Source organism: Dendronephthya gigantea, unplaced genomic scaffold (genome assembly GCF_004324835.1).
Source record: "Dendronephthya gigantea isolate DGI-Jeju-01 unplaced genomic scaffold, DenGig_1.0 000829F, whole genome shotgun sequence".
NCBI classification, from domain to species: domain Eukaryota; kingdom Metazoa; phylum Cnidaria; class Anthozoa; order Malacalcyonacea; family Nephtheidae; genus Dendronephthya; species Dendronephthya gigantea.
In genome coordinates, this window is record NW_021163839.1 from 4496 (window position 1) to 17868 (window position 13373).

The 13373-nt window shown below is 39.4% G+C and overlaps 2 protein-coding genes across 2 annotated transcripts; both read left to right on the forward strand.

Annotated features, from left to right (window-relative positions):
* Positions 1-1419: 1419 nt before the first annotated feature.
* LOC114544528 lies at positions 1420-2775 on the forward strand. Its single transcript, XM_028563140.1, has 3 exons — positions 1420-1684; positions 1897-2094; positions 2459-2775. The coding sequence occupies exons 1-3, from the start codon at positions 1471-1473 to the stop codon at positions 2623-2625; spliced, it is 579 nt and encodes a 192-aa protein (XP_028418941.1). The 5' UTR covers positions 1420-1470; the 3' UTR covers positions 2626-2775.
* Positions 2776-11142: 8367 nt separating this feature from the next.
* Positions 11143-12725, forward strand: LOC114544527. Its single transcript, XM_028563139.1, has 2 exons — positions 11143-11593; positions 11878-12725. The coding sequence occupies exons 1-2, from the start codon at positions 11143-11145 to the stop codon at positions 12723-12725; spliced, it is 1299 nt and encodes a 432-aa protein (XP_028418940.1).
* The last annotated feature ends 648 nt before the right edge of the window (positions 12726-13373 follow it).

The window sequence follows — 13373 nt, forward strand, 5'->3', positions numbered from 1 at the left end:
CAGATCTTTGTGGTGGAAGTGTATGAATGTAAATCTCCAATGGCCATCCTTTAGAATTTTACTCAAAGTCGAATCAGCGAAGAAATCAGCGAAAAAATCTCGGCGATGAAAAGCGTACTTAACATGCAATGGCCGTTCGTCGATTTGACCCGCTTTGTGTACACTTGTTTGACGGTGTTGTTTCCGTAGCATATTACAGGTAGAAGAGATATTTTTTGCTTAGAGTACTCGAATAATTTGTTAGCATTGATGATATGACATTTACAGTTCAATAAACCAATGTGGAAAAACGAAAAATTGCAGAAACCGGGTTAGTTGTCTTCGCGAAGAGATTAAATTTATGCCACGGGTGCGTACATGAAATCAGACGGCCAGACTTTGCAGAAGTTGCCTGTCGTGGTTTCGCAAGCTAGAAGAAGGTTAGAACTATAAGGTTATTTTCATAAGCTTTCTCTCGAATGGCCATCTTTTAGTTTTTACAAAAGCTCGTCGTAAAGCTAGTAAATCGAACTTTTATAAAGCCTGGCGGTCGCCCGTGCCGCTGACCGGTCAACTTTGCAAAAAAATACCTAACTTTACGGAGCTATTGCGAGCAAAGTAAATAAAATAAAACTCTCATTCTAGGCCATGTTCTTGATAATATAACAAAGAAGAATGGCCTTTATAAATTTTTCGATTCCCATGCATTAAAAGAGAAACGGCCACATCGGTTTGTATGAAAACTAGCCACTCCAGCTCCGGGTTCGCTCGAACCCGGAGCCACGAACCCGGAGCTGAAGCCCCGTTTACACGTCAACAATTTTTGGCACGGCACGCTTAATTTTTAGCACCCGGGCCAAAAAAAAGGGCACTCTTAATTTTTGTCATGTAAACGGTACCGGTCCTGTGCAATTGCGGCACGGGTACCTAAAATTTTTGGCGGGCCGAGACCACCTCTGGAGGTAGTCTCGGCCCGCCAAATAAGCGGTACCGTGCCTAAAATTTTGCTATCTGAGCACTTTTCTCTATCCGATGACGCAAACATATACTTCGCGCCTTTTTGCGTATTAGTAAACCAAAATGGCCGCCATCAAGAAAAACCGAGGTAAGGTGTGGAGCAACGAAGCAACGAAAACACTTCTTAATCTTTGGTGTGACGATACAATTCAGGAAGCATTCGATCATTCTAAAGGTTCTAAAGAGACTAGTAAAGTTGATCAGCGGTTACTGGTAAGTTAATATTCCGTATATTTTTTAACATTTTTCTTAGGCTTTTAATTTAATAGCACGCTGCCTGCACTGAGGTCTGAGGAAGATTCCTAGTTTTTGCGACTTCTTGTGGTATCTGATATATTGTGGAGTAGTTACTGCATGTTTATCCATCAAGCAGAATGTTAATTTGAATGTTACTTAATAAATCAGGTTATTTTGTTGGATCAGTTACGAGCAAAAGGTTATTGTGACTTCACATTAAAGGAAGTGGTAAATAAGATGAAAAAGTTAAGGCAAAAATATCAATCGGAAAAAGACAAAACGAAAAAGAGTGGGAATGGTAGAAGCAAGACGTGGCCGTTCTTTGAGCAGATGGACAGGTTCCTTTCTCAAAGGCATAATGTCATTCCTGTTGCTCTTGTGGACACAATGGCAGAATCTGAGAAAATGGATTACAATGGTGATGATTCTTCAGACGATGAAGAGAGTTTAGGTATACACCTATGCATATATTTATATGTGAGTTTCAGAGTTATCAAAATCAGCAAATGTAATGTGGCTTGGTTTTTCTAAACATTTGTCAGCTGCATGGATCTTTTAAGTCGAAATTGTATTAAATTTGTACCATCTGTTGTAAAGTAATTTGAATACTTAATTATTGAATGTTACTTTATTGATCCTAAGAGCATGTTAATTTTTTGCTAGTTGAAAATCTAATGGAGAAGTATGGGGGAGGTTCAACACATATTCACAAATGCCAGAAGTGTGAGTATGAACAAAATATTTACTCAGAAGGAACACACGTTACTGAGGGTGGTTCTCTGATGGTGTATGCTCAAGAGGATGAATTTATTTGTCCAAAATGTGGCCCAAGTACTGTTGATGGAAATACAATTGCTGTTGGTAAGAGTAACATTATTAAATGTTGTCTTTTATTTTTCGATAATCTCTGATAACTAGAAAAAAACATGCATTATATAATTAATACTACTCAATATTTGATATTTCATTGCATTTAATTGTAGATGAAATATGCCAAAAAGGATTTAATATTTCAAATAATTTTTGGGAGACCATGTCCTGACCATCTATTAATTCCTAGCAATTTTGCCATTTTTCCTTAATTCCCTATTTTTTTACTGCTCCCCCACCCATGCATTCTACTTGGGACACTTGAGACAAAATCTTTTTCAATAAATGTGTATATGGGTCCCTATGGTGGATCCCTCATTCTTTGTACTTAAAAAAATTTGACTGAATACATTAGAGGTGCCAGAGGAAATTGATCTAAAATTAGAAAACCAAGAAGAGAAAGCCATAAAAGGGAAAGGTACACATGAGAAAAAGGTTGGAACAAGGAAGAAGAAAAAGAGTTCAATTGAGAAAAGCATGGAAGTTGCTTTTAACCAATTCAAGGAGACTGCACACAATTAATTACCTGTAACAGTTAGGGTGGTATGGAATAGGTATGGAGTAACATCAAGCAGGAAGAAAGTTGTTTTACTCTATAAAGCTGTGTAAACTGCAAGTTTCGCAGAGCAGACATCGCTTTTGCAGTATTTCAACAATATGTGGTTTAGCAATTATTTCAGACATGCATAATATATTTTAAACTTACATGTAAAATCAAGAAATGTTTTTTAGAAGTTAAATACTAATTTTTTAACTTTATTTCCTTCAATAATTTTCACAAAGTTGTGGTATCATTGCATGCCTTATTTGTTCTATACAACTTTACCAAAAAAGGTTGTCCAAAATTGGCCAAACAATAATAGTATAAAAGCTTCTTAAACATTATTACTGTCAATCTAACTATGGGTTTTAAATAGACAAATAGTCTACCCCCCTTCTTAATATCTTCTAGATATAAGAAACTTGAAGAGACAAGGTTGGAGAAAGAACACCAATTTCAGATGGAACAAGCAAGACTGGAGAATGAAAAAGAAAAGAAGAAAGGGAACACGAGTTAAAAATTTTTAGTATGATTGGATCAACAGCTTCACTAGGCATGATGGACATGTGACATAAACTTTGACCATGAGGTCATATAGAGCATGTATTAACATTTAACACCAGCACATAATTAGTGAGATAGGAAAATAGAGCAAGAGAGACGGAAAATGTGTAAATGTATGTATGTATGTGATTAATGTGAAGTATCTGTGAGAGACTACGACAAGCTAACCTGCGCCATCATTAAGTATATGCTTAAAGGACCTCACTACAGAAGTAAGCTATCGAATTTATATTGTTGTTTATGTCATATTATTAAGGGTAATTTATATCACACGTGCGAACTTGATCGGAACTATATATGCATGTTTTTATTAATATTCTTTGTATTGATTTGCTCTTATTCTAGATCGAATTGTTTAATATAATTTATAATACGATTTGCGAGTTCCTTGGCCACGTGCTTAATCTAAAATTGTCCTAACCGTCGTCTTGGTTCCGATGAAACAATGATGATTGGCAACACAAAATCTGTTGGGTCGAAATTCAAGCAGCTCTGTATCCAGTGTTTGTTCTCAACCATTTGCCAGCGTTCAGCAACAAACCAATATAGAAACAAGTTACGGATATGATGCTCAAAGTCTTACTCGCTACAACTTGGACGGAGACAAAACCTATGTTGGTTTATAAATCCCTTTTGTACAGTTTTAAACTTAGTCTTAAGGATTAAGTAGCGTGTTCATATTTGCTGTTCTTTATCCATTCTGGGTTAGTGCGTTGTGTTATTACTGCATTTTTTATGCAAGTGTCGGCATAGAGCCATGCACACAAAAGAACCTTGCGTATGCGACAATTTGCTTCGGATTACACGTTGGTAACAATTATCAAGATACTGTACGCTAAGTTTAAAGTTAACAACATATAATTTTTTTCTGTATAGAGTTTTTTCATGTAAAACCTTTATATTGCGAACAGTAATACAGTTTAAGTTTTAGTGTCAATCGATACTCATATTTATATCAGTTTAACATCGTTGTATCAATTATTGTGCTCAGCATTTCTAGCTAAAAAAAGTGATCAGCTAATGCCTCACGAATATCGTGTGCATCAGCTTCTACAATGTCAGCGTTATCAACCCCCACAACTGCTTCCTCTGCTGTTTCTGCTTCTTCCCACTGCGGCAAAAAATCGTTGTTTTGAATCTCGCAAATGTTATGCAGAATACAAGAGGCTTAAACGACATTGACCAGTGCAGGTACCTCCATATCAACACACTTCCGAAATCTAATGAAACGTCCTTTCCACCTACCGAAGGTGTTTTCTACCGTCATTCTGGCTCTGCTAAGGCGATAGTTAAACACCCTTTCTCTTCTCGGCTGGTCATCTTTTCTCTGAAAACCTTTCAAAATCCATGGCAAGAGGGGTAAGCAGGATCCGCTACTATAAACGGTGACAATTCTGTTCCTTGTATTTCCATAGTGAGATTATCTGGAAATAGATTGCCTTCATTTCCTTTCTTGAAAATATGTGAATTTGTAAATACACGTGCGTCGTGAACGCTCCCAGGCCAACCGATCACCACATCTCTATACAGGTATTTGCAATCTACAACAGCCTGCATGATTATGCTGTGATAGCCTTTTCTGTTTACATATTCTGCATGACATTCGGCCGGTGCCACGATGGGAATGTGTGTCCCGTCAATTGCTCCAGCACACATGGGAAAACCCCAGCGTTGTTCATAATCATGGATAATTTGCACCAATTCATCTCCATGCGGAAAACTCACGACATGCGACAACTTGCTTGTTATCGCTTTGCAGACATCTCTAACACATAAACACACGAACGATCTTGAAACACCAAATAAATTGGCTATAGTTCTATATTCAGCAGTGGATGCCAGGAAGTACAACGTAATGGCCAGCCGTCGCTTCGCCGAAATTGCAGAGCGCATGACTGTATCTTTGCGGCAGGGCGCTTATATACGGTATATAAGCGCCCTGCTTTGCGGCGTATATATTTCATCACCTTGCTTGAAAGAAATTCGAATGTTCCCCTTGTAACTCGAAAGTTGGAATACCAAAGTTCGTCATCATACTCTCGATCAACCATCTTGAACCAGTAAAATGACCGTGGATGCATCCACAGTGCTCTGTAACGTGGACGATTAACCCATACTAAAATTGCCTTCAAAAATGATATACGGAGTTTATTTGTTGAATAAACATCTGATTTCAGCATTCTTTTTTTATTTAATATTATATTAGCTCTTTTTCTTCTTCTTCGAAGGAACCAAAGTAGCAGTAATTTGAGATTGTGTACTTGGTTAAAAGCCGCCATTTTTAAATTTTCCCGCGGAAATATCAACCGCTGAAAAATGTGCCTTAGGGCTCAATTTTTACGAGTGCCGTGCCAAATTATTGGAGTGCCGGTCAAATTTTTTTGGACCGGCAATTTTGCAAACTTTTTGTCCTGTAAACGGGGAGGCAAAATGGTACGGTGCCAATATTTAAGGGTACCGTGCCAGAATTGTTTGTCGTGTAAACGGGGCTTGAATGTCTTGTCATGGGGTCAGCACTGCCAAGTATAGTAGGGCACGCAGGCACTAGTTAGGTCAGGCGGTTCGCTAGAATCTACGTAGTATAAATACTGTCAGATTGGTCAGGCAGGTGTAGTATTTTTAATACCCAGATTACCAATCCCGCCAATCCCAGGAATGTAGAGAAACACTAGTTCCAGTCTACCGTTAATCATAGAAACGCGTTCAATGTGGCGAGACTTGAAAGCGAGAGACCAAAAGGCCAGTTCAAACGGGCGATTTTTGCTGCGATTTTTATATATTTATCGCTTATTTTAGCGTTTGAATTGTTATTGTAATATTCGTCAGTATAATAAGCCGTTCAATGTCCTTACCGCTAACGGATTTTTTACTTAACATGATGAAGCCTATTCCATAACTTTGCGACATAAATCGCAGCAAATTCGCCCGTCTGAACTGGCCTTAACATAACAAGGCTGGGTAATGAAGTTACCGGCAAAAAGCAAACTTTTTTTACACCAACCAGAGATCTTTTTATCGGGGAGCCTTCATGTGACAAATGATAACCACTTTGTCAGCACTGGTCTGACTGCGGCGGAATTAGCGTGACTGTGTAGTGTGTGTTAACTACGAACGTATATAGATTTATAGTTAAAACAAGGCAACAACGAGTTTGTGAAGACCATCATAAAACTAATGATTGTGATTTTAGATAAAAATTCTTGTTTTCTTGTTTTAACCTATATTTTAGATTTTAAGATGTTAATCTTCGAATTATGTTTTGTTATGTATTTTCAAAAATTGTCAGCTGGTGTTCAGACTTCGGACAATGAAATTCAGTTATCTTTCTGAGAGAGATTCTTTATATTAAAGTAAAGCCAATATACAAATATACAATTGTGGAAAAATCTATTGTATTTTTTCGGCCCACCCCGCAGTGCGTGTCGATTTATTTAACTGCATGGCAAGGCTAAGAAACAACAAATAATTCGTCGCTTCAAGGAGGATTCAAACTCGCATCTTTGGGTTTCTATAAATAGAAAACAGCAAATATTCCAGATAAATATATGAAACCCGCGTGAATGCCGTACTGGCTAGATTTTTAATATAAAAACATACAGTTTTCTTATTACATCAGGCACCTTACAAAATAGGTTTGCGGCATTTACGAGAGGCAAATTCTTTAATGATATCCTGGAAGTCGATTTTGCGTAAGACCTCTGCCTCTATACACATTATAGATAAATTGTTCAGTTTCTGGTCTGTCATGGTAGACCTAAGCACGTTCTTGATGCGTTTCAATGCGGAAAATGATCGCTCTCCCGAACAGTTGCTCACCATTAATGTCAAATAAATTCGAAGAGCAATTGCAACATTTGGAAAAACTTCACGAATTCCTTTGTTTGCCAGCACACGATGCATTTGAAGCTCGACGCTGACGGCTTTATCTGATTTATCTTCATTGCAAGGCCTGCTTTACCCTAACACATGACACATCGGGTTGTACATTTCACAGAAGGTATTAGGTACACACGTAGTTCACATGGTAGTGATAATACATTATTACACTCCTCGATTCCTCTTGAAGCGTATGCATACGCCGCAGTTATATGTAAATTAAAGCGAAATCCTATGTAAATTTCAACGTGCAACGTGTAAATTTCAACTTTATAGCTTGTGCAGCTTGACAGTTCTAACACAAATTACACAATCACCAATAAACAAATGCACGAAATTTTTGTAAAATGTTGTTATGTTTACCTTAAGGCCGTACAAAACTTCTTTGTTGTCTTCCGAACAGACGCCGGGATGTACGATTCCGCAGCAAAATTTCTCGTGAGGCAGAAGCTGGTGTTTTTCAGTTTGTTTAAAAATTGCTCAGTTGAACGCTTTGCTGCGGCGTCTATTCGCTTCTTCAGATCGGCCTCGATAGTTTTAAGATATTGCCGATCGTCTTTCTCCAAAGCACATCTCACGGCTTTGTAAAGATCTGACATGATTAATAAATAGTTTTGATAATAAAATGTTTCTTTTGAGTTAATCGTTCGAGTTTTCGTTGCTGTCAAAACTACGATGACGTCAATCAGAATTCAGAAAGGCCAAGGAACCTTGCTGTTTGCACGCTCTCAGGTCAAGGTCAGATCACACTGATCGATCAGAAAAATACAACCAATGAGAATTCAGATAGATTTTGAATTAGCCAATTGAATAGCCCGATTCGAGCCCCTGATCGCTTCACCGATCAGAACTCCCCACAAATCACGCAAAAAGAGAGACAGCCAATGTGATGACTGGGATTTGATGACGAAGCGAGCAAAATTCATGCATAAGACCGCTTTTCTGCGCGCTCGTGCTTGAAGGCCTGGTCACGGAACTCTCTTAACAACTGGACTGCCAAACATCACCAGTGCCTGATCAGCTCAATACACTGCACGTGTTTAGCAACTGGACTGCTATTTCATTCGAACACTTTTCTTGGCAATTTTTACCTTAGTCGCGTGATCGCTCTGATCACCCCTAGATCCGCGCCTGTTCAGGACAAAGGAATTAAAGGATGCAATATTCCTGCAAAATAAGAAAAATCTGATAAGTCTCACTGTACTCAATTTAGTCTACCCTTTATTAATGGTTACAAAGTAAGTACAAGGTACAGAAATTATAGCTATTAAACCATGATAAATCTTGTCAAAGAAAATATTAGGCTTTAACTGCCACTCCACTGACTCCAGTGGTTGTTAAATAACCTGCCTGAACCCCTGCCAGGTCAGGCAAATAAATCAATATAAAGTGACTAGTATGCCTTGTTTAGCTAAAAATATACACAAACTTATAACTTGTATACATTCTAGTAAAAGTTTGGCTGTTTGAAAAAATTGCATTATGAAAATTTAGCAAAAAGGCTGACATAAAAAACTAGTTCACTGTAACATAGCAATAAAACTTTTATTGAGTTAATAATAATTAAATAAAAATATGTTGTTGGCAAACATTTTTGCTTTTCATAACAGAAGTTTTGATAGACTTACTGGCTTTGAGCTTTAATTTTAAGTCGTATATTACTTATATACTAAAGTCCAGACGGAAGAAACGAAAATATTTCAAAAAGATTACCTGATTCTCTTCCGATAAAACATATACTACATCACAAGTAGATCAAGAAAACACAGCTTCGCATAATTTGTAAAACAGGGAAAGCCCGGAAACGAGGAAACAATTTTAATTTATTATTTCAACGAGAGGTACGCATAGCGTACATGTGGGTATAGCCTCGAAAACATCAGCAGCGATTACAGTAAAGCGAAGCACTGCAATTTATATAGTTATTCTCAAAAATCGCGCATGGTCACCGGCTTTCAATTATACCTATAATGTCTTTTGAACATCAAGCTCAAAAACTATTAAACAAAGTAGATTTTATAAGTAGTGGCCATTGTGACACTTTACTATTTTAGTCTGTCTAACGCCAGACGATTTTACTCGTCACAGGGAAACCCTTGGGCACTAGAGGGTTAATAAACTATCTGTTTAAATAACCGATTACCTAAGGGTAATGGATTAGATATTATGGCAGCCTTTTTTGGGGTTAGGTGAGGAACGTTGATTGCAAGTTATGCTCACTGTCAAACAGATGGCAGATTGCGACAAAAATCATTGAATTGATTAGTTTTATGTTTTCAATGTCATAAACCTCTCTCGCCAAAGAAATGCACTAGTCAATATATATGTCAGATACAGTAATAGAAAATTAGATTTTATTACACAATTAAATTAAATAATCACATGAAATACACATTCTAGACAATTATATGGACATTCTTCATATAAATTTCGAATGACGGAATTCACACATAAAACATTTTTTTACAAGAGAGACAATAGAGAGAATGTAGAAAAAGTATACACAAAAATATTAGAAATAAGACATGTATTGGACAAAACAATGTTGACAGTACAAAAGGAAAGAAGTCAGGTTCCAGGATGGCGGCACACATTGTGATATATAACAAATATCTGATATATTGAAAGTATAAAATAAGTTTTCGGAGTGTTCCAGGTTTTTTTACAATTTCAAAAAGTCACTGGTTAATCAGCTTTCACTTCAATATCAGTACGCTACGATGTTTATTGTTTTACAACAGCTTGTGCATGTAATTTTGTCGTTGGATGTATGCAATATACGATGTTAGCTAAGAGGTTGATTTTGAATGATGCTTAAATCATCAATGCAAAGTTTCTTGCCATAGTTTTTTTTTCGTATGAAATTACTTTTTTTAACGATACCATGAATCGAGTATACGAAGGCAAAATTAGGATCGGGGACAATGTTTCTATCACCATTAATTAGTCGGAGAAAGTTGCCCGAGCGTATTAATCCAATGATAATTCTTTAGCTTGTTTACATTGTTCATTGATCATATTATCAGTCCGACAATCAGTTAAGAATGAATCCATTATTCAGCACTGATGTAAACGCGTACTAACAAATAATAGTTACCAGAAATGCATCATTTTGTTGCCTTTGTCTTGCATGAACGTGTCAAGAAGTTTAGTGATGCTTTGCTTAAGAAAAGAGAACTGTTTTTGTCTCGTATCCACGTTCCAGTGACAGTTTACAGTATTTTTGGATGTCGATACCAGATAACAGCAGAGGAACGAAGATATCGATATTTTCTTTGTCGTGCTTGGCCTTTTCATCAAGTTCATTTGGCGTCGATCATCACATTTCGGACTCCCATAGCGGTCATATTCGGCCAGAAGATTCGATCAGTCAAGTAGGTTCCCGCGTATCGTCTCGTTCAAACTCGCTATGTGGTTCGGCAACAAGTTTTAGCAGTTCGAAAGCGAAGGCCGCTGCGAAGAAGGCTGCCTTAGAATCGCAGGTTAAAACCTTACGTCGTGTCCATCAGCTCGAAATGGAGGAGCTCACCCTGCCACAACGAAAGAAAGAGTTACAGCTGAGCGGAGAAATAGCCGCTGCCGAAGCTGAAAGAGACGTGTACGAGCAAGCCGAGGCCCAAGAGCTTAAGCAATCCGACCCTTCCCTGCTATTAGACGCTCGTACCGGAAGGTCAAAGAATCCCTTCGCAACCGAACTCACAGTGGACAACCAACATCAAAGTATGGAAAATACTCCCAAGATCAATTCGAGGCAGGACTTCGCCAGCAACTCAACATCTACTCCACGTGACGAATCGTTCCGACGAATTGTTGAAATACAAGACCAACAAAGTAACGCCCTCCAACAACTTATCGCCAACAGCAACAGGGTGTCTTAGCTTTGACTCTGCCCCAACCAAGTATGCCAGTCTTCAGCGGAAACCCTGTCGACTATTGCGATTTCATCCGCTCCTTCGAGCATCTGATCGAGTCGAAAACCACAAGCCCAAGTGCACGACTCTACTACCTTGTTCAACACCAGCGGTTCTGAACAGGAACTCATGAAAAGCTGTCTTTCGATGAAAGAGGACGAAGGATACGAAGAAGCAAGAAAACTCCTCAAAGAACGTTATGGAAAGGAGTACCGGGTCGCCGCCGCCCACCTTCAACGGCTGGTCGACGGTCCACCAATCAAGAGCGAAGATGCGAACGCCCTTCAGCAATTCTCGATACAACTAACCAGTTGCACAAACACGCTGGAGAAGATTGGATACCTACATAAGCTAAATAACTCGGAAAATCTGAAAAGGATAGTCGAACGCCTACCCTACGCGATGAGAGTCAAATGGCGAGACACAGTAGATCGGATCGTTGAAATACAACAGCGCGATGTCACAATAAAGGACATTAACAAATTTGTAACTGCCAAGGCAAGAGCTGCAAATCATCCAGTCTTCGGAAAGATCGCCATAGAGAAACCCAAGCCGCTCAAGCAGAATCAGAGGACATCACAATATGGAAAGGCTACAGGTTTCGCAACCCAATCAACCTCACAATCACCCAAATGTCCACAGTGCGGCTCCAACCATTGGCTGTCTCGCTGTGATAAGTTTAAAAAACAGTCTCTAGAAGAGAGACAGAAGTTCGTCCGGGAAAAGAAACTTTGTATTAACTGCTTGTCAACTGGTCACTTCGTCCGCTCGTGCGAGAAAGAAAGTTTTTGTAAAGTTGATGGATGTGTCGGCAAGCATTCAACCTTTCTTCACCCGAAATTGCAACAACCCCTGAACACCAAGAAAAATGACTCCAAGCAGAAGAGAAAATTCCGGAGGATCGTCGCTCTGAAGATAATCATTCCGAAACACAAGGTAACAACGCCAACAATGGTTACGTCAAGTCTAAGCCCGGTGGTAGTTCTCCAATCACAGGACTCGCAATCGTACCTATCGAAGTGAAAGCTAAAGGAAGCTCGAAGACGGTAAAAACTTACGCGTTCCTCGATTCAGGCTCGAATACCACCTTCTGCACCGAAAAATTGCTTGAAGAACTCGAGATCCACGGTACAAAGACGAAGCTGTCATTGACGACGATGCAAGCCGAAAATGTTCCGGAACAATGTACAATGGTTAGCCTGGAGATCTTGGACCTCGCGGGCAACTCTGAAATCAACCTCCCAACGGTGTATTCAAGGCCGAACTTGCCGATTCCGAAAGACGCCATTGGAAGGCAAGAAGATGTAAATCGCTGGCCCTATCTAACTGGAATCAGAATAAATTCAATCGACGCAGACATTGGACTGCTTATTGGTAGCGATGTCCCGGAAGCTCTCCAACCTCGTGAAATGCGACAAAGTCAGAACGGTGGTCCATTTGCAACCCGAACGGCCCTTGGATGGGTCCTGAATGGTCCATTAGGCAGAAACGGAACGAAAACTTCGACGGCGAACCTAGCTCAAGCTAATCTAACCTCGGACGAAAAATTCGAAAACTACTGCAACTACGAATTTAATGATTACAAATATGATACTAACCCAACAATGTCTCAGAACGATCGAAAGGCTCTCGGCATCATGGAAGAATCGGTTAAGATGGAAAATGGCCATTACGAGATTGCGCTCCCGTGGAAAAACTATCCACCAGACCTACCTAACAATAAAACCTAAGCCGAACATCGCTTACAATTGCTGAAAATACGACTAAACAACAATCCCGAACTTCTTCGGAAATACAGAGATTTCATGGATAAACTATTCGAGAAAGACTACGCAAGCGAAGCAATCAACAACGAAGAAGGATCGTTAGGTACGCGCTGGTACCTCCCACATCATCCTGTCTTCCATCCACAAAAACCAGATAAAGTCAGAGTTGTTTTCGACTATTCTGCGAAATACGGCAACACTTCCCTTAACGACCGGCTTTTACAGGGGCCGGACCTAACCAACTCACTCGTCGGGGTGTTAACACGGTTCCGCGAAGAACCCATTGCGTTCATGTCCGACATCGAGACAATGTTTCATCAACTCCGCGTTCGACCAAGCGACAGAGATGCTCTACGATTTCTGTGGTGGCCGAACGGCAATCTCGAGAACCCTCCCGAAGAGTATCAAATGAACGTCCATTTGTTCGGCGGTACTTCTAGCCCAAGTTGTGCGAATTACGCACTGAAGAAAACGGCGATGGACAATGCATCGCACTTCCACGACAAAACTATCGAGACCGTCAAACGCAATTTTTATGTCGACGATTGTTTGAAATCAGTTCGCGACGAAGAAGAAGCAATCAAACTTTCGAAGGAATTACGCGAATTACTA